This window comes from Pleurodeles waltl, chromosome 1_2, assembly GCF_031143425.1.
Source record: "Pleurodeles waltl isolate 20211129_DDA chromosome 1_2, aPleWal1.hap1.20221129, whole genome shotgun sequence".
Lineage (NCBI taxonomy): Eukaryota > Metazoa > Chordata > Amphibia > Caudata > Salamandridae > Pleurodeles > Pleurodeles waltl.
The window spans coordinates 1,172,903,678-1,172,924,164 of NC_090437.1; the positions used below are offsets into that span (position 1 = coordinate 1,172,903,678).

General features: G+C 43.9%; 1 protein-coding gene across 1 annotated transcript in view; it reads right to left on the reverse strand.

Annotated features, from left to right (window-relative positions):
- Positions 1-422: 422 nt before the first annotated feature.
- ABLIM2 (actin binding LIM protein family member 2) overlaps positions 423-20,487 on the reverse strand; it is a 714,445-nt gene continuing 694,380 nt past the window's right edge. Inside the window, exon 21 of the mRNA XM_069203370.1 lies at positions 423-18,309. Coding sequence (XP_069059471.1) covers positions 18,196-18,309 — 114 coding nt within the window. The 3' untranslated portion in view covers positions 423-18,195. The remainder of the gene's footprint in view (positions 18,310-20,487) is intronic.

A 20,487-nucleotide genomic window follows, 5' to 3' on the forward strand; every position in this document is an offset into this window, starting at 1 on the left:
TGCTCTGAGGTGCCACTCAAGGCAAAAACCTAGGAACACTGAATGGCAATATACAAATACCAGCAAAAAATAGTCTATAAAGTGTGATACATCTAGGGGGACAAGGCAGAAAAGAAGTCACTGGTACAACAGTGCTTTGTTATACGGGCCTCTTAATTCAGAGATGCATTTACATAGCAGGATATGTTTACTATTTCTGAACATTTCAAGTAAAAATATCTCTATAGCTCTAAATGTGACAATTTATTCTAAAATAATATTTTATTAAAAATGTCCACCACATTTTTCAAACTTAGGATCATAAAATAAGCTTATCTTACCTTGGGTTTACAGGCAATCATGTAATATGTCTTAACAATGTAAACCTGTTGGTGTGTCGAATGCAGCAGACATCAAAATATAAAAAACAGAAAAACCTCACCTCATAGTTGAAATTTTATTTTTGTAACACCTTTTATCATTACAGAAAAGCCAGGACTTGAAAATAAATTGACTAGCGACCATATTTGAATAATATGACAATATTAGCTGCATGATTTTTGCAAAAATAGTACGGATTGTAGCATCCTACACAAAGGCAGCCCCTATGATTATGTAACACTCCGTTGCTTTTTGAAGTCAAGGCAGTAAGAAAACACAACAATTTCATGTCAATAATTTCTGCAGGTCTTTTTACAGGGTTTCTAATCTGTGCGCACAATCATCTATCCAGGTGTCAACATATGAAGTGGATGCGGGAGAAGTAATGAGGTGTTGTATTTTACTTTTAAATACAGCAATCAGTTGCAGCCCTTCGGTTAGTACTTGCTCACAAGAAAGTGTGTTACCTGGGTTGTTGCTAGTTATGGTGTAGCTGCTGAGACTGCTGAGACTGCTCGCAATGGCAGTAGATCACACAAGCAAGTGAATCCAAACTCTTAGATGAATGGACTTTGCTAACGAGAGCGGACAGGCTAATGCCACCTATCTTATAACGAGGGAGTGTCTTAAGGTCACCCTGGCTATATATGTAGGTTATGTGAACCTAAAAAAATCCAAGGTTCAATAAGCCTTGAGGATACTATGCCGACTACATGGACAATTTGGTGGGTAAGAAAAGTGGTTGTTTTGTGCATGTAAAGAGGCGAAGAAGGTATAGAACTGGGCTTTAGGAAGTACAAAACCAGAGGTGGTGCAAGAGGCCACTGTGGAAGGAGATGAAGGTTGGGAAAATTGAGAGAAAAAAGAGGTATTTTCCCTGTCTGAAAGGGCGGTCAGTTGGGAGGCAGAGGCAATGGCCTCCATTACCCTGGCAGAGGACGGTCCAGCCTTTTTAGAGATCCTTGCTTCCCCTTCAAAGCACTGCATTTGACAAGCGGTCACCATGTTTACAGCACCTGCTCAGCACTCTCAAAGCATAAAGCAAATGGTTTCAGGGGGAGTTTTCTTCATGCATGTGGGGGCCATTCTGCATTTTATTTCGTGCAGAAACAGGACTGAGGAATGTGAGAAATGGTCATCCCCAGCTCTGAATAGGACAGAGTGACCATCATTAGGGTGATCATCATTGTGACATGGCAGTCCTTTATTGGACGAACTGCCAGGTCAGAGGTTTACACTGGCACACCCTGCGGAAGCTCATCTAGGCTAGACCTGGCACTCCTTCCGACTCTGAACAGAGTAGGGAACCACAAGTTTACAACAATGGTCCCGCTACTCTAAACTTAAAAAATCCAATATAACACCTTACTTTGGCACTGTAACACTCCTGCAAGTTTAAAAACAACACTCCGTTTCCCCCATTCACGTTTCAGTGTTCTTAAATCAATTGAATAAATTATTTATTCTCTCATAAATCTGCCTTTATTTTATGCTCTGACTTACAACACCTTTCACACATGCTGAAAAAAAAACAGGTTCTTATGCGCACTATAAGTTTTGTGGAACCTCTCTTTCTTATAAGCCAACAAATATTGGAGGTGCTAGCAATGGTTTTACTGTTATGCAATTATTTAGAAACCACGTACATAATTAGTTATAAAGCATGAAGCATCCATGGTCTTGATATACAGTTGTAAATCTATGAATAAGACAAACAAGTTTTGGCCTTGATTTGGCTCGCGTAACTCAGTAGTCTTGAGTGGTGGGAAATTGTATATGCATTATATGTGTTGAATATATTTCTACTTTTCCCAATAGATAGAAATTCTGTTCAAATCCTAATTCATTTATGGCTCTAATATAAGAATAAAAGATAATATTTAATTCACTGCTGTTCTGAAGAAATAGAATAATACCAGCGGGCGTATTATACATTGTGCCATGAGGGTGCAATAGGCGTGTGCACCTGCTTTCAGTGCCCCTGGGGCATACTTGTATCACAGAAGGGGCCACAGACGCTTGTGCTTTCCCTTCTGTACTACTGATAGCCCTGGTGCACATGTAGCACCGGAGCTATCATGAGAGGGTGTTCCCTCATTTGCAGGGGGCGTGGCCCCCTGTGAATGAAGGAATCACTTTGTCTCCTGCACAGTATTATGGATGTGGTCGCAGAGGCAAACATGCCCTCCTTAGGAGGTGCACTGAAAGTGAACCACAAAAAACGTGGTGCACTTTTAGTGTGCCTCCTAAAGGCAGCCTGCAAGAGGAACTCTCTACTCTCGTCAACGTGCAGGTGGCAGGCCACCTGCACTGTGAAACAAGGAGCGGCTTTAAAGCAGTCGCTCCATATTTTCATTTGAAGGCGCTACCCAGAGTGCAGCATGAGTTCTCAGTGGCCCTGGAGGCAGCACATTCTTTCCAATATGGTGCACTGTCCCTATGTGCACCTAACTTCCATCCTCTGTCTGAAGAACCATTCACCATGCAAGTCCCATTTGGCTCTAAATTAATAAATGGGACTATTGGTAGTTCCATACATCATCTTTCAAAGGGGCATGAATTTCGCCTCAAAATAGCTACATCTGAAAACAGAATTCACTGTTCATTTATCTTAAAATGTTGTTCTTTTCAAAGCTGGATGGAATCTCATTATCTCATATAAAATGGCATTTACTGACTATTTGGGTTCTATCCAACCCAATATATTGAAAGTTTACCCAACTGAAGACAGGATACTTGCTGAAGGCATTCCCTGTGCTGAGCTCAGCCTGTTAGGAAAGCATGCATTCTTTTTCTCACCTCCTATACAGTTCATTCCCAGGCTTTTTGAATCTTTGCCCTGTTGGTGGTCGCTACCCATGAGTAACTGGAAGGTGCCTGAATTTGTTGTGGAGAGGGGCTAGTTTAACATTTGGGGACAGCTCTTTCTTTCCAAGAAAGCTTTCAGCTATTTTGTATTTGGGTTTAAGATGACTTTGAGAGACATGATCTGCCATAAAGCATCTCTTTCTCCACAATAAATACATCACACTGGTGGCAAGGTTGGAGCCAGCGCTCTTCTGACAAGCCAGATCCTAGTCTAAGGGTGCCTAACAATGTCAAACTAGCATGACCCCTTTACCTCCCCATGCAGAGCAGGCCAAGACTGGAAAATGAGAGGCTGAAAAGGGCTGCCCTTCTGTGGCCAAAGAAAAACTTGTGAGATGTACAAGTGTTACAGCAAACCCTGTCTCTAATTACTTGCTCAGTAGTTGTTGAAAAGGCATGAACAGTTTTCCTGGGTTAATGTAACATTGGCCTGTTGGGGCAAGCCTGCCAGGCCAGCTGGGGGATCTGCCATCTGTGGCTGATATGAAAATGCCCTGAACCAGTAGATGTCTGTTAACTAGTTGAAGAGTTCTCAATAAATTGGTTAATCCTGGCAATACTTTGTGGCAGGTGCCAGCTGTTGGGAACCACCGGCATCTTTTTCCAAGAAGGTTAAGACCCTGAAACTAGTATTGTTCCTCACAAAAATGCTAACCAAGACAGAGAATCAGTGGAATCTGATTTAAACCTGCCTCACGAAATCTGACTGGGTCCACTGACTTAAATTAAGCTCATGGAAGCATGCAGGACATTAACCAATGAAGAGCCAGGTACAGAATCCCAACATTAGGAGTCAACTATTGAAAGACTTCTTATTGCACTCAGAACTTTTCATACCAAATATCTGCAGTGTACCTAGTGTTGCAGCTGAGTGTATCTGAGATCTTAGAACCCATTTCAGACAAGGTCTTCAGCATCAGTGTCATCTTAAGGTTTTTGGGGGCCCCGGTAAGAAATATTTTGAAAGCTCCTTTTTGGAACAAATTTCAATTTAATTACCTATTTTTTGTTAAAGCAAGCCCTATGTTTGCTAACAATATAGAATTATATGATAAAGGTTAAGACAAAATTACACAGATGTGAGCTGGAGAGAAAGTTCACTTTCCCAGAGGACCCCCTGGAAGGTTGGGGCCCTAGCCAATTTCCCACTTTGCCCATGTCTTAAAACGTCCCTATTCAGTATCAATCCTTCTGAATTGAGTTTTACTCTAAATAAACATCTAAGTGAAAGTGTAGAAACATTAACCTAGCCAAGCCACTTCATATATCTGACTAGAGCACTTGTTGGTTGAAATTGGAAGATCTTCAGTAACATTTCTATAAGGGTACTTACATTTTTTTTCTTATTTTCTAGATTTTCTGATTTGGATCTTAATCTTAAACTTTTATTATTTTTTGTTAGCTCATAATAACAAGCCACACTGAAATCTGATAATAAGCCCTGGCTAGGCTCAGAATGTAATGCACATATAAGATCAGTAATGACCCCGTCACACTCAATCTGTACCACCGCACCATACCATTTGCTCCATATTTTCTTATGTTTCGCCGGGTGACCTCTGGCTTTATACACTGATTTCTCCTGCTGCTCGCACCTGTCCACCCCAAGTCTCCATTGTGATATCGTCGGTGGCCGGGAGGCCTTCCAATGAGCAGCAATGTCTCTCTTTGCCACCATCAGCTCTGTCCCCAACAACGCCCAATCAGTGGAAGGTTCCTTAAACGCCCTTCCTGACCCCCAACAATATTCGTATAGGTGAGGGATCAATCACGATATTCAGTATGTCAGTTAGTTCTGCCAAGACCAGTTCCCAGTATTTTGCCACCCCAGGGCAAGGCCATGTCAAATGGAAAATGTCAGCAGGGCCATATGAACAACGAAAACAAGTTGGAGCAGCCAGGAGACCCGCCCTGTGGAGCCTATCAGGTGAAAGATATGTGGCATGCAAATCATAAGTTTGCACCAAACAAAGTTTGGAAGAGATGATAATTATTCTAGGAGCCATTAGGGCATCTCTCCAGTCTGAGTCATCTAAAGGCCCAAGCCAGCTCTCCCAGCGCTTTTGGAGGGTCACCAGTGTGTCAGGAGTGTTTTAAACCAGAGTTCAATAGATCTGTGACACCTCTCCCTTACCCAGTGCCCCCATCCAAACCTACGCTTCCATTGGACTAAACTTTGGGATCACAGTGCCAGGAAGAACCTGTATCTGCTACGCATGCTGCAGCTGTAAATAATTCTGAAACTGCGTCTTGGACAGGGATTAGGTCTGCTGCAAATCTTGAAAAGAAGCCATATGAGTGTCCCTCCATACATCTCCTAGAAGTGTAATGCTGATGGAATCCCAGCGACCGAATACCTCGAGGGAAGCAACCTCCCTCAATCCAAGCACCATGTCACAAGGGAGAGTGTTGTGTAAGCCTTGCCCACCACCCCATGTGCCTGCGGGCCTTCTACCATATTAAAAACACCATGCGGGTCATGTCCAGAATTGAATTGGAAACTATGCCGCCATAAAGCATTGTCAGGACCTGGGAAAAACCATAGGTAAGGAGTTCCAACTTATAGGCTGAATCCAACCACCTGCCTTTGAACCAACCGTGAATGACCAGTACTTGTGCAGTCAGATAGTACATCTAGTTTGGCAAGTTTGACATGCCAAGTCCCCTCCTCATAGGGGGTGCACTGGCAGGTACGAAATGCCAGTCAAGGCCTAGAGCTATGTCACAGGAAAGCAATCACCAATGAGTCTATGTCCCGGTACCACTGGCAAGAGACCAGGTGATGGAAGTTCTGCTGTATATAAAGGAGACTCAGCAAGACCATCATTTTGTACAGTGATATTCTCCTCATAACATTTAGCTGAAGCTTTTGCCATTTAGCTGTCTTCCCTAACTTTACACATGAGGTGGGTGATGTTGAGGGACTAAGACAACTCTGGGATCAATGCTACTTTAATTCCCAGATATCAAAAGCTGAGACAGCGGATAGGTATATTTGTCTGCCAGTCCACACATTCGCGGGAGGGGTCCAATTGGACCACCACCGACTTGACTGGATTGACTGTCAGGCCCGAAGCCTTGGCCAAGAGTTGTAATATCTGCATGCAATGGGGGCGACTAATACCCGGATTCACTAAATAAAAGAGGACATCGTCCACGTATAACGCAATGCGATCCTCATGGCCTACATCCCATTCCCATGAGTCGCCTCTTATAAGTCGTGCCAGGGGCTCAATAACAAGAGCAAGAGAGAGAGGAGAGAGGGGACAGCCTTGGCGGGTCCCCAGTAGGATAGGGAATTTGTCAAAGACCACACCGTCGGGGTGGTATAAAGAATTCATATCAGGCGGTGGAATCGCGGCCCAAAACCCGCCTTCTCAAGAACCTTCATCAGATACCCCCAATCCACTGTATCAAATGGTATTGCAAAATCCACAAGCAAGAGCGCCAGTGGAGGAGGCAGGGCATGATGGTGTGCTAGTGCTACGTGAAGTCACCGCAGACAGTGACGTGTGCTTCTGACCTGCATGAAGCTGCATTGGTCTGAGTGAATGAGGGACTGAAGAATCCGCTTCAAGCGCGTGGTTATAATGGTTGTGAATATTGTAACCACCCCATTAATAAGGTAAGTCGGGAGGTAGTCCATACATGACTACAATGGGGCCGTGGATTTAGGTATTACAACAAAGATGGCTTGTTCGAGGTCTGCGGGGAAAGAGACCTCAGCCACCACTTCCTTATACAGATTCAATAAGTGTGGGATAAGAATATTCCTGTACTTAGTAATAAATGCCATGGTGTAATGAATGGGGCCCGGTGTCTTGCTGTGCGCCATACCCGCAATTGCTTCACCAACCTCTTTCGCTGTCATAGAAATCTCCAAATCCCTACAGTCTGATTCAGATAGGCGAGTGAGGGAGACCTCGTCTAGAAGAGGTGTCATTATTTCAGCAGTTGGTCTAGGTACCCCGGCATAAAGTGATGAGTAGTAGTCGGCAAAAGTCTGGGGACTTGTGGTGAACCTGACCACCCTTGTCAGCTATTTTGGGGATAACCCTACTGGCTAAGGGCCGGTTCGCCAACCAGTGCAACAACTTGCCATTTTTGTACCACTCATTCATAAACTCTTGCTGTCGACATTCGCAAAATCTGCTTCGCTGTCGATAGAGAGAGATGTTTAATCTCTTTGCGGATCAATGCCAAGTGTCTGTTGTGAGTTGCCTGTGGGGGCTCGGGAGAGTGCATCTCTAGCTCCAGTGCTCTGGTTTCGAATTGTGCCATGCATTGTCCTGTAATGTTACTTTGCGTCTAATGAGTGCCTTGGCGTGCCCTCTGACTGTGGCCTTACCGGCGGCCCAAAGAACACCAGCTGACTGTACCGTACCTACATTGAGTTCATAAATACTGCTGGATTTTGTTCTTCAGGTCACGGACCAGGTGCCTATCTTGGAGATGCCATGCATTAAGCCACCACATGTGGCAGTGTACTGCATTAGAGTCTCCCAAACGGAGTGTGGTAGGGGGACGTGGTCTGAAATCCCTCGAGGGAGCATCTCTACTTGCGATACGCAGGGGACGTCAGAAGCGGGCATAGAAAATAAGTCAGTGAGTGCATGGGTGTGGTGTGCTGCAGAGGTGTGAGTATACTATCTCTGTCTAGGGTGCCAAGTTCTCCTTGTGTCACACAAGCCCAGAGTCTTGGTCCACTTGAGAAGCGTCTTAGCCCCACTGCAGCAGACATTGGAAGAGGGCCCAGTGGAGTTCAGAGCAAGTTCCATGACTGCATTAAAGTCACCCCCAATAAAGGTAGGGCTGGAGGGCAACTGTGCTACCACTTCCAAGAGAGTAGTCAGGAAGGAGTCCAGTGTGACAGGAGTGGCATAGACGCACATAAGGTTAAGTGGGTGACCCTCCACCACACCCGTCAGGGCAATGTAGTGATCCTGGGGATCAGATCAAGACCGGGTCACCACCGTTGGGAAGGTTCTGTGTAAAAGAATCAACACCCCTGACACCCCGCGTGATGTACGCTATCATAGCCCTGCTATCGAAGAAAGGGACAGTTATTGCCCGACAGATGCATCTCTTGAAGCATTAACACTGAGGGCAAGAAACAGAGGGTGTATTGCAGTACTGTGGAATGCTTAATCTTGTTCAGAAGATCAAAGTTCCAAGATAGCACACTATAGAGTGTCATAGTGGATAGAAAGTAACTGAGCAGGTGGGAGAAACATGACGCTCCGGTCAATGTGCATCCTTTTGTACTGCAAATGCCAAGGGAAATGGATAACCCCAGACTGGCAGAGAATGTCAGATCAGTGTAGAGACCTAAAGAAAGAAAAACCCATAGACAAATATCATACCAAAACAATAAGTCATTTGGCATGCAAGTCCCTTACCTCTCCATCTCCCCCACCCCATAATTCACCCCAAGAAGCATCTGTCGCCCTCAAACAATTACCCCAATGCAAAACCAACATAGCCTGCAATAATTGGACGTGGAGGACCCCTTTAGTAAGTAGGATAAAGCCACTGTGGTGTGGACCGTCATTCAAACATATCTGAAATGCTGCCTCTTAAGTCGATGATCCATTTGGACCCTCTCTTTGTTCACTCAGATCACAAATAGAGAGGTGACAGAGTCTGACTCAGTCGATCAGTCACTTGCCTCTTCCACGGGGTGACCCACTCTACGAGTAGGCGAGACATCATCCGCAGGGGGGAGTATTGCGAAGTCTCTCAAACTTGGAAATAGGGACGTGAACCCTGTGATGCGCCACTGGGGTCTGGACTGCAGTTCCTGGGCCGGGACATTCTGAGCTAGCGCCGGCATAAGGGGAGACAGATGAACCAGCCACCTCTCCTCCATGAGCCATTCCCACCCCGATTCTGGGGAGTCAAAATAGTAAGTCTTTCCTCGGAAGATCACTTTAAGTCTTGCCGGAAATAGGAGCATGTAAGAGAGGTTTAGTGCCCGTGGTTCCTGCTTGACTGCTTCGTAGGATCGGCGTTTGACCTGGACCTCACTGGTATAGTCTGGAAAAATCAGTATCTTAGAGTTCTGTCAGTGGAGATCCGACTGCGTTCTGACTTCCCGCAGGATACCATCTCTGTACTTAACATTGATAAACCAAGCAATCATGGGCCATCGCTGGCCAAGGGCAGAGGTTTGGGGGTAAGTGCTCGGTGAGCATGTTCTATCTCAAACCAGGGTGACAGCTTGTCTTGGGGCAGCGAGGATTTTATCCACTAAAGGAACTCTATGGGCTAAGGGCTCTCAACTGCTTCAGGAAAGCCGACAAAACGTAAATTGTTGCAGCAAGAGCAATTTTCAGCATCTTCTGCCCGGCTATGGAGTCATGCCACCCTAGTTTTCAGTTCAGTAACTTCATCCTGTATGGTAGAAAGGCAACCCTCAGCCTCCGTGATTTGGCCCACAGAGTTCCACAAGTCTTGGCAGAAGACCGGCACATCCTCATGCACCTCCCTAATTTTCGCCTTCACCCCTGCCTAGGAAGACCGTATAGCCTGCAGGATTGTGTTAAGGTCCCTTTCAGGTGCTAGGTCCGTACCGAGACTGCCCACCCTGAACTTCCCCAGGGGTAGTGAATTGATCTATGCGGGACTGGGATGTCGGTGGCTTTGTAGCTTTATTTACCCATGGTGGTGGAGTCCAAGATGGTCGTGCCCCCAAGCGCTCGGCCCGCTTACCACCAGAGCGCGGTAGCACAAGCAGCCGAGCCCAAGTCTGGTTCCAGGGCTAGATGGGAGCGACCCAGGCGGTGGTTGAAGGCTAAGCGATGGATTACGTTGTGATGTGCCCGGGCTGGGCAGCGACCCAAGGAGTCAGTGGCAGACTGGTTAGAGCCAGGAAAAGGTGCTTCTGGCATGATCAGAAGTGACCATTGAGCCTCACGCGGGCCTGTAGCCATTCTCTGCTTATGTAGTCAAGCCACAGGTGAGCCACCCATTTGGAGGTCGAGCCATCCTGTGCCCCAGTGGGGTCCTCAGAGCAAAGGGGGTGAGAAGTAATAGGCCCACTCCAAGGACCCCAGCCTCCCCAAACTTCCAGTAGCATGTCTCTGGAAGAGGTTTGCTTGATGCTTGGGGTTCAGTAAGCTCCAGTGCCTACTGCTCCCACTGACCATACCAGGCAAGTCCAGCACTAGATCAGGAGGTAGTTATAGGCTGATGACCCCGCCCCAAATGCCAGGTCACCACACTCACCGGGGCCACGGCCCACCTCCATCTGCAGGGCTCCAACTCTAGGGGAGGTTCTACTGGGGGTCCTTTTGTGCGTCTCAGCTGAAACTATGCAGCTCTAGCCCAGTGACGAGCGTGCAGGCCATGCCCCCGGCCACAAGTGGCCCAGTGCCAATGCACCAGCCCCAGCTCACGACAGCTGCAGAGGGGCCCCACAAACAAGGGGAGAGGGACGGAAAGGGGTCGCCAGCCCTCCATGCAGCACTCTACTTGCTCAGTAGTCGGCCATCACTCATGACCTTTCGATGTCGCTCTCCTCTGCTCCGGTCGGCTCAAGCCAAGGCCAGCAGCATCCTAAGTTAAGCAGATGGTGGGGGAGGCCACTCGATCCCGCCTCTGCCTGTGATCCAACGCCAGGCCTCCCTCCACACAGCCCCGGCCTCCTCGCAGGCACTCGATCAGTCAAGGATCCACTGAGCAGGCGATGGTGGTGGATGACGGAGGGGTCCAGAGCACTCTCAGAGTGCGACCGCCATCTTGACACCCTTGACCACACCCCCTCTGGATGTTTTGTTAAACATAACAGCTCACCCAGATTTCGCAGGGGATTGCATTACTGCTCAGTTCAAACAACCAAATGTGAGACACGATTTCTGATAGGAAACAATTTAATTGTTTGCCATTGCAAGTCCTTCTAAATGGGTAATGCGGTGCTCAGTGGCAGCTCACATCGAGACTGTCTTATTTTTCCCATAACCTAGCAGTTAACTCTATATAGTAACCTGAATCGTCCCTCTTTATTTTGATTGTTTGCATTTTGTATTTCACACTCCAGAGACCTTCGCCCAGTGGTCTGCTATTTCATTCATGTTATAAAACCCGTTTAATAGGCTGCTGGGAATGTTGCTAAAGACATAGCCCACATCTTTCTCTTAGACGTTATGCTCATCTGGGTAACGGAGAAAAGGAGCTTCAATATTTACCCTATCAAGTTGTTTTGGTTGCATTAGTAAACAGTTTGCACTTTCAGCCGGACGTTTATTTAGAGTTTTCTAAACATATAGCAAAGATGCCAAGGATCTTCGCTTTCCATATTTATTTGCTAAGCAGCACCAAGAATAAGCTGTCTGCCGTGTTTTTAAATGGGGAGGCAAACTGTTCATTTGCCCTCCTGAATTATGTGAATTCCATAATTTACCTGGTGCACTTTAGTATAAACGAATGCTTGCCTTTTTCATAGTGGTGTACCTGGTGAACATGTTGTATGGGGTCATGGCTTCATGCAGTAGATTTCTGTTATTTGAGTAGCTTTTCTTTGAAACACCTGTGCAGTAACTGACACAGAGTTATGGTAGGTCTTGCTCTGATAGCCTTTCAGATGGTGACACGAATCTGACAAGAGCCCCAGTCTGAGAATCAGGTGCAAGGACCATGGAACCACCCTCAAATCACTTTTAATTGACCTTAAGTATGGTACTAACAAGTCACATTTGCTGGAGTTTTTTTCTCTCAGAGAGACAGTAAAACCTGATCATTTCTTTAATCATTTCAATACAAGATTCTACACCCAATATGTTTCCTACAGACACTAGTTAATTTATCGGGAGTTACCTTCTATCTTTTACAATCATTTCTAGGACAAACTAGAAATCCCATGCTATGGATTTTCCTTTCACCTGGCACAAAACCTATGCTTTTCGATCTCTTATTAGCCCAGTCCCACCCTGTGCCTCAAAGCACTAACAGAAAATATTGGAAGGAGAGAAGAACCCAAGGATACTCTCATTTTGGAAAATGCTTCCTTGTGTTTAATGCCATGGCCTGGTCTTCTTATTACATACCCTGTTATTGGCGTTTTATTAAGTTCAGCATTTACCACCAAGGTGGCCTATGTGGCAATTAAAGAAACGGAAGATGCATGGAGTTTAGTGATGATTATTCAGTTACTTAGAAGGACAAAGGTGTGTTTGAGGTCACACCTAAATGAAAGGTGGCCATCTTGTTTTTCCTCTAATGTGCAAGAGGAAATTCACACTTGTACAAATAAAGCAGACTCTCACCAAGCGACCTTTTGAACCTGTGGATCAAGGTCTGCTACACATAAACAGAGCATAATGTGCTTTGTACTTGGAACCAGGCAATCTTCCGTATAGGAAGGTAACAGTGATCATGGATTTCAGAATTTTGCAACCATTGTAATGTGTCTAGGAGTAAATTTAGGAGTCCCAGTAGGCACTAATGGCTGAATCAATGGTTAATAATACCAGTCTTGTTACTTACTGGGCACAGTGAGGAAATGATGTTTCATTCGTTCTCAGGCTGAAATCTCTTATCTTATTTACAGTGTATATATGTGAAGCTATTGACAACATAGCTTCTAACATAGTGCTTGAGTGACCAGTCATTGACCGGTACGTAAAATTACACCAAAACGTTAGTGTGGAAGGCCAGTGTTGAGAACACGAGCATTCTGAACTTATTTTTATAACATTAATTTCTGTTTAATAACACAACATGCTCTGTTCAATCAACGATAGACAGGGTTGAAAGGGTCTGCAATTTCAAAGTTTGAAAGATACTAATTGGTGGTGATTCTCAACTACTGGTATTGATTAGGAGACTCAGGACTGTCCTTGATAGGCTTTTCACAAACAGGACCAAAACGTCTTGTATTGATTCCTCAATATATACCAATTATTCTGCTATTCTCTTTATGGATGTCACTAAATAGGCCTTGATACAGCTTTTCCAAACTAGAAGTCACAGACACTCAATTACTTCAAACCATCAGTCTGATGGAACAAATTCCAGATAAACTAAAATTAGGTTGGTAGAAAAGTTTGTAAAGAGGACTGTACTCTTTACCACTGCTAACTAGTGCTAAAGTGCTTGTGCCCTCTGCTCTAAACATGGTAGTATTGGCTTATCCCCGATTGGTATTTTTCATTTACAATAAGTTCCTAGTAAAGTGAACTACATGTGCCCAGGAACTGTAAATTAATGTTCAACTACATGTACTGGGAAACTGTTATCTCTTCTTAAAAGATGATTTCTTGTAAATATATTTGCCTTGATAGTAAAACATATTGAATATTTTTGGAATATAAGAGTATAAGATGAAAGTACATTTTTTGGCCTTAGAAGCTTGACGTAGTGGTCGAATTCTATAAATTTGAATGAAATAACTAAGCACTCTACACCAAAAATACAGTCCTAACATCGTACCCATACAGTCCTAACATCGTTTCATGTCTATTAATTGAGCCAATTGGAATATTTGCCCTTGTGAGTCTGTGAGGCTCCACTTGTACACGAGTTAGAACAGTTTATTTTCATCAGAAAGGTTTGATGGTAGGTTTTAGCCCTACAAATGGAGTTTGTTTTCTCTGCTCCATTTTCTGGGCTGTATGTAATGTCTGAATCAGAAGCATCCAAAGAGTTTTAAGAAGGTAAGCTGGCAACTATTTAGGCATTATGCAATCGATATCTGTCAATAGATGAAGGCTATGATTCCACATACTGCATAACTCAACCTTTCAGCAGGCGAGTTAAGGTGTGATTACTCCATAAGGAATTCCTTTAACTCCAATTTTCTATATTTTTGAGTTTTTGCTAGATCCTACGTTGCTTTTGTAGAAGACAGATTGCATGCAAAAATCATAGGTGTACTGCGGAATAATTATGGTAGACACAGGTCAAACTTAAATCATGGAGAATTTCCATCTGGAGGAAATGTCTGCATGCATAATATTGACAGACCACAAACCACCTAGTGTTCTGCCATTCGTGGCATTTTACTAGCATAGAAAACAGGCTACCATTACCAATAAAATTACCATGAGTGCCTCAAACGTGTTCCATGTTTTCTCCAGTACTTCTCACTTTTACACATCAAAACAGGTCTGTAGAAAGGAAATTACACTCTTAATACTCACTCTCTGCTCTTGAAAGCTACAAACATGGACTTTAAAATTAAAAATCATAATTTTGAAGATTTAACTGTTATTCATAATTGAATTCTAAACCCCCCTTAACACACACAATTTATTTCATTATTACAGAGTTTCTCTTTTCTATAGCTGCCTCCATTACTAATGATTGCTTCTCAAGCTCTGTGAATCTCTGGAAGACACATTTTTGATCCACAGCTCTGAGCAGTAGGAAAGGCTCTGCCTTTATCTGGCCCTCTTTGTCTGCCTTTGTCCCTTCCTTGTCCACGCATCTCATCTCTCAGTATTCATTTTCTGTAGATTAACTTGTAATTGAGAACACCTCTGTATTCTGGTATGCCATATTTAGATTCTTCATGAAGTTTACCTAAAAATTATTCAGATATTTCCACCCATGCGTAAGAATTCTGTTATATTTGCTTTGGTATCCTAGGCCACTAAACATTCCATTGTCAACCATCTTTTTGAAATATGTATCCCAATCCCATGGTTACATGCAACCATCATCCAATTGCTCTTGTCCCTGATCTTAGCTATCAAGCTACACAATTGCTTTAAGACCAGTGAATGTTTGAATGAGTACCAGGTCAGTTTTAGCCCCTGGCAGGCTATAGAATATGTCATCATGGCCATTTCTGACAACCTTATACAATCCTTTTATGTCAGTTGTATTGGTGCCATGGCCTTATTGGACACGTGGACAGAGTTAAATACCATCAACCATGCTCTTTTGATGGAATGTCTGGGAGATTAGGCTAGGAGAAAGTGTATTCAACAGATATTGCTCATTCTTGAAAGAGTAGCCTCAGCCAGCGGTCGGTCCTGCCCATCTTTTCGGACGATTCCCAGGCCCTTCTCCATTTGTGCGAAAACAGAGTTCTGCCATTAACAACTTCTGTTATGTTATCAATCCAGAAATCGACCGTTAAGCTCTTATACAAATTAAAGAACATTAAAACTGAAATAAGATTATAGTGGACACCAATGCGATTTTCTGCCTCAAGAAGTAGTGCAACCTTCCAAACACATTTGATCTGCACATTGATCCCACTCTCTCACCTGATTTCAAGGTGTGTGGATTCTTATTCATGTTTTCATTCATTTGACAGTCTTATGGAGAATCTTTTTTTGACTTATAGCATAGGACACAGCATCTGCTGTGTTAGTCCTAGTTGCAGATTGATTTTTGGCATATTTAACCACTCTCTTTTTTTTTTTTTTTTAGTAATATTTGTATTTCAGTTATAATATGTGAATATTTAGTACCTAGGACCTACCAAGGGGTCCTTTAGATGTCTGCAAGCGCTTCAAAATACCACTGCTCTCATTGCCACTAGAGCTCACAAGTTTGGCCAAGCTATTCATCTATTGCATTGTCTCCATTGCCTGCCTATCATCTCCTGGACAAAAGAGAAAATGCTTTGCATTGTTAACATATCTTATTGGGACGCACAATCTCTTTGCACAATAGACATAATTCCACTGTATTGACCAGAAGAAACTTGTGGTTCAAAGACTCTAATTTTAAATTTCCTGGATTTCAGAGACAGCATTGGAAGCTGCTCTTGGATCTTGCTTGTATATTTTGGAATTGCCTCTTCTAAGACTTCTGCCTGACTATCTCACATTCAGGAAGAAACTTACATTCTGGCTTATTTCCCCAGTAACTTAACCTTGCCTTTGATTTGGGATTCTGTATTAATTTTATGTAACTGGTATGAGTGTAGATGGGCTCTCGAAAGAATGATGTCATAACACTATCAATGAGCTTGTCTTATATAGTATTATTCCCCTCTCCTGTGCAGTCTCCAGCTTCTGCACACTCAAGATCCTCAAGGAGATCTTCAAATGGCTCTTCTCCAACACTGGCAGAGCCGTCACTCAAGCTGGTCTACGGCAATGCATTCTTTGCTGGAATCACTTGAATCCTCCAGATCATACAAAACTCTGCAGCTAGGCTCACCATCAACTTCGCATCGCACACTCACATCACAAATGCATCTTCAAGAACCCCACTGGCTCCCAATTCACAAACGAGCACTCTTCAAACTCCTCACACACACACACATACAAAACCTTACACAACATTAGCCCATGCACCTCAAGAACTGCACAGGCTTCTACTCGCACCCACCTCCCTCTACATACAAAGAACCAAATCAAGTGATTGTGCTTTCTACGTAACCCCTAAAGCCAAGAATGACTTGCACTTCAGAGCCTCCTCAAGTCTTGAACTCTGCAGAAAATTGGCTTTGCCTATTTAGCGCAAGGATACCCTTCTGGGTGAATTGTGCAGTATAAAAAATACAAATAATATGGCCTCATTTAAAGCTTGCCAGAGCAGAAGATTGGCCCTACCAAACATGCAGTTTTTCATCCCCATTCAGAGGTGGGGAAGCACCCAAAATTTAAAAAGCGAAAACTCAGATGCCTTTGCATCACAAACCTTAGACCCAAGATACCAGGTCACAGAGGCAGTTACTCTACCCCATTTAGGACAACGCCAAGCAAGGTACGGCTGTCCGTATAAGAAAAACAAACAATAGCACTGACTCGGAGGCAGAAAATTCCCTACTTGTCAGGGCCACGTAGGGGTTTCATTCAGTGAAAAATGCCAAGTAAATGAAATGCTCTGCAAAGTCCTTTTCCTTAAATTGCATCTGCTCAACTGGAGAAAGCACTGAAACCATAGTGATCCTCACCAGGCAGACCTGGATAGCCAATTATGGCTGGTGGTCCTTCTCCAGGGTTATGGAAGCTAGAGTCTCTGTTGGTCTGGTGGGTCATCCACCAACGAGGAAATGGCCATTTTCTCTAATATGTTTGTTAAGAAGGGGCTTCTCTGCTTGCAAACTGCTGGTCTACAGAGACAATTATAAATGTAAGGTAAGTAATGTTAAGAAGCCTGTGAGAGGGGAAGATATATTATTTTAGAGTTTGTTATACAAAGCTAGCCGGGAAAAAAAATTAAAAAATAAGAACCACCAGCGTTTTTACGGCAAACACCAACCACCACTTTAAAGGCTTTAGTTTACATGCCCAAAAATGGAGCATGGAAAGAAAACTTTTAAGCACATGGTTTTAAAGTTTTCAATTGTTTTTAAAAGGCAATAATTCAAAAGAGAACAGCATCGAGCATGGAAAGAAAACTTGTAAGCACATGGTTTAAAAGTTTTCACTTCTTTTCAAAATATCATAATTCAAAAGAGGACAGCGTTACATTACATTTTACATGAAGTAAAACCTTTGCAGTGTGATCCAGTCTACTAAGTAACAATTTGATGGGTGTAAAAAGTAACATTATAACTGGAATCGAAGCACAATGACTAGACTAAAGTGCTTTGAGTTATGCTTTCATTCCAATAATGGACCACACATAAACAACTGCAATAATTTGTGGCTAACATGCTTCTCTTTGGCCTTTACCATACACATCTATTGACTCTCCATTCAGGAATACGTTGTCGTAAGTGTCCCTTAGCAAACTTTAAATATTGGCTTTTAACATTCCATTATGCTGGCAGCCATCTTGGATTCCTTCTGTCACGCTGTACTGAAGTGGTTCCCTAATACCTGTGTTGAGCCTCAGCTGAAAGCAACAATTGAACTCCATTGTACAGTGACTATGACCAGGAGGTACAGAAAGCGCCAGCTGCTCATGCACGATTAGCAGCCTGTGCATTTCCTATATAATTTTCTTTTCCTCCACGTGGCGGAAGCAAGAAAGCTGGACAATGGTTCAGCTGCAGGTACAGAATGATAGTTCTAGCAAACACTAAGCTTTGCTCTTCCGGTGGACAAGTACTGTGTGAGGTTAGAAAAGTAGGGCCTTTTTCTTTAGATCATTTCTTTTCCACAGTGCCAAGCGATCAAATTCTTCGATGGTCATTCCAAAGACGTCCTTGAACTCTTCAGGGGATAAGTGTCTCTGAAAAGGAAAGACATATCATTAGTCACATCTTCGAAAGAATGCTATTGCCCATTGTCACTATACTCCTAAAATGAGACTGCTGGGTTCATAATCAAAATATTGTAGGGTCAACTCACAAGAATCCTTGAAAGACTATAATTGCATAGGACGCAGCTATGATTTTTGAAGATTTGCACACGTTTTGGGATCATGGAGCCGCAGCTATACAGGGAAAACTAGGGCCAAGATTTATGGGCTTTGTTGTGCAGGGAAGCGCAGCACGTCACCTTGTTGTACTACCCTGCGTCACAGGGAAAGGGCAGGAATATGTGGTATTTATCCAATATGGTGCATTCCTGTCTTTTGCTCCTGTGCTGGCGCCCTTTCGTCTACCTAGCGCCAATGTAGGCACCCTTGCACCATTCTGCAAGGGTGCCTGTGCTGCAAGCAGGATTGTTTTGTGCAGGAAGGAGCACCTTCCTGCACAAAAACAATCCTCAAAGACGTTTTCCTCTTTCTATGTGTGCTGTAGCGTGCAGCACACATAGAAAGAGGAAACCATGAGGAGAAATAAAAATATTTCTCCGTGCTACACCTCACCTTGGGAAGTGTAAGAATTTGGCGCATTCCCAGGTTCACCAGGTTTGGTCAATCTGGGAATTCGTCAAAAACTATGGGAGTTGCGTGGGAAAGCCCACGCAACGCCCATGGAACACATCCCTAGGGCAGAGTAAGGCAACAAAGTGATTTGCACTGTGTTGCCTTACTCCATATTTTTGAAGCAATTCAAATTCAAGCAAAGTGGCTTGTGTGGATTCGAAAATATGACAGTGGTTTGCGCCACGCATGTACCACATTGTGTGGTGCAAGCATGGGGCCAACCACTCATAAATATGCCCTAGGATATTTGTAATTTCTCAGGCATACATCTGGCAGCCTTTACCCTGCACAGCAGACAAATGTGAGCTTTGTTATAGCAAAGATATAGTTTATAGGTTAATTTGATGTGTACCACATATTTTGCATTCTATTTTTTTCTAGAAAGTGCACTGCTTTTTGTTTTCAACTGTGTTAAATAATCTTTTCTTATTTCACATTTGTGATTGTACAATTTATATATAAAGCAATGCACGGTTAGGGTAAATGTGCGGTTGGATGTCGGCACTTACTTTATCTAATTTAAAAACAGGTTTCTATGTGAAGAAATACATTTCCGTACAACCTCTGTGGATTCACTTCCCCAAATTTATAGTATCACCTCTCACGCAAATGTCAGTGAGTACCCAAAGAAATATAACTTGGTGGGTTTCCAGCACATTTGCAATGCCTGCTACCACTACGTGCTCATGGGACTGCCCGTTCAGCAAATCCACCTGATGGTTATGATTAAATTATTTGCAGTCCCTGATGTCATTTGCCAACAAGAATTACGCAGGTCCTGATTCTGATTCAGAATTTCAAATTTCCAATTATAGACTGCCCTTGTAGCACAAGGCAGCTGGAATTCAAAGCACAAAATGTATTGTGTAGTCGCGGCTTGCAGGGCGCAGAAGGTAAACATTTACCTGCACGCTGCTGCACCGCTCCGCTCCTCCATCTCCTCCGCTGTAGGCTGCAGCCACAGGCTCCCAGCCTGCCCTGCGGCCAATCCTGACGCTGCTCAGAGCAGCGTCAGGATTGGCTGGGAGCACACTGCGCATGTGTGTTTGGCCAGCCAAACACACATGTGCTCTGACGGGGAGTGCTGTGCACTCCCCTTCACTGCTCGTCACCCCGTGGCCCTGCCCCTTTACAAGAAAACACTGTTTATTATTGTTTTCTTGTAAAGGTTTTGCAGCTGCCGCTGCTGACAGGGGTACAATGCTCCTCCGCCCTAACGGAGGTGCCACACCTGGTATTGTGAATAGAACAACATGCTACTGTGAAGTTGACGAATTAAAACAACAGCCTATAATTCTTTAATTTAGAGAGGTTTGATTATTCAGATGTTGTGTTTTCTGATTATTTAATAAAATATATGAGCCACATGGAAACTGATTATTAGAGCTTCAGGTCACATGAAACTGATTATTAGAGCTTCAGGTCACAGGCTGGAAACCTAGGCTGGAGACTTGGGGGCATATTTACAAGTTTTTGGCCCAGGGCAGTGCTGCAAGCCTTCTTGCTGCACTGCCCTGCGTCAAAGGAAAAGGGCAG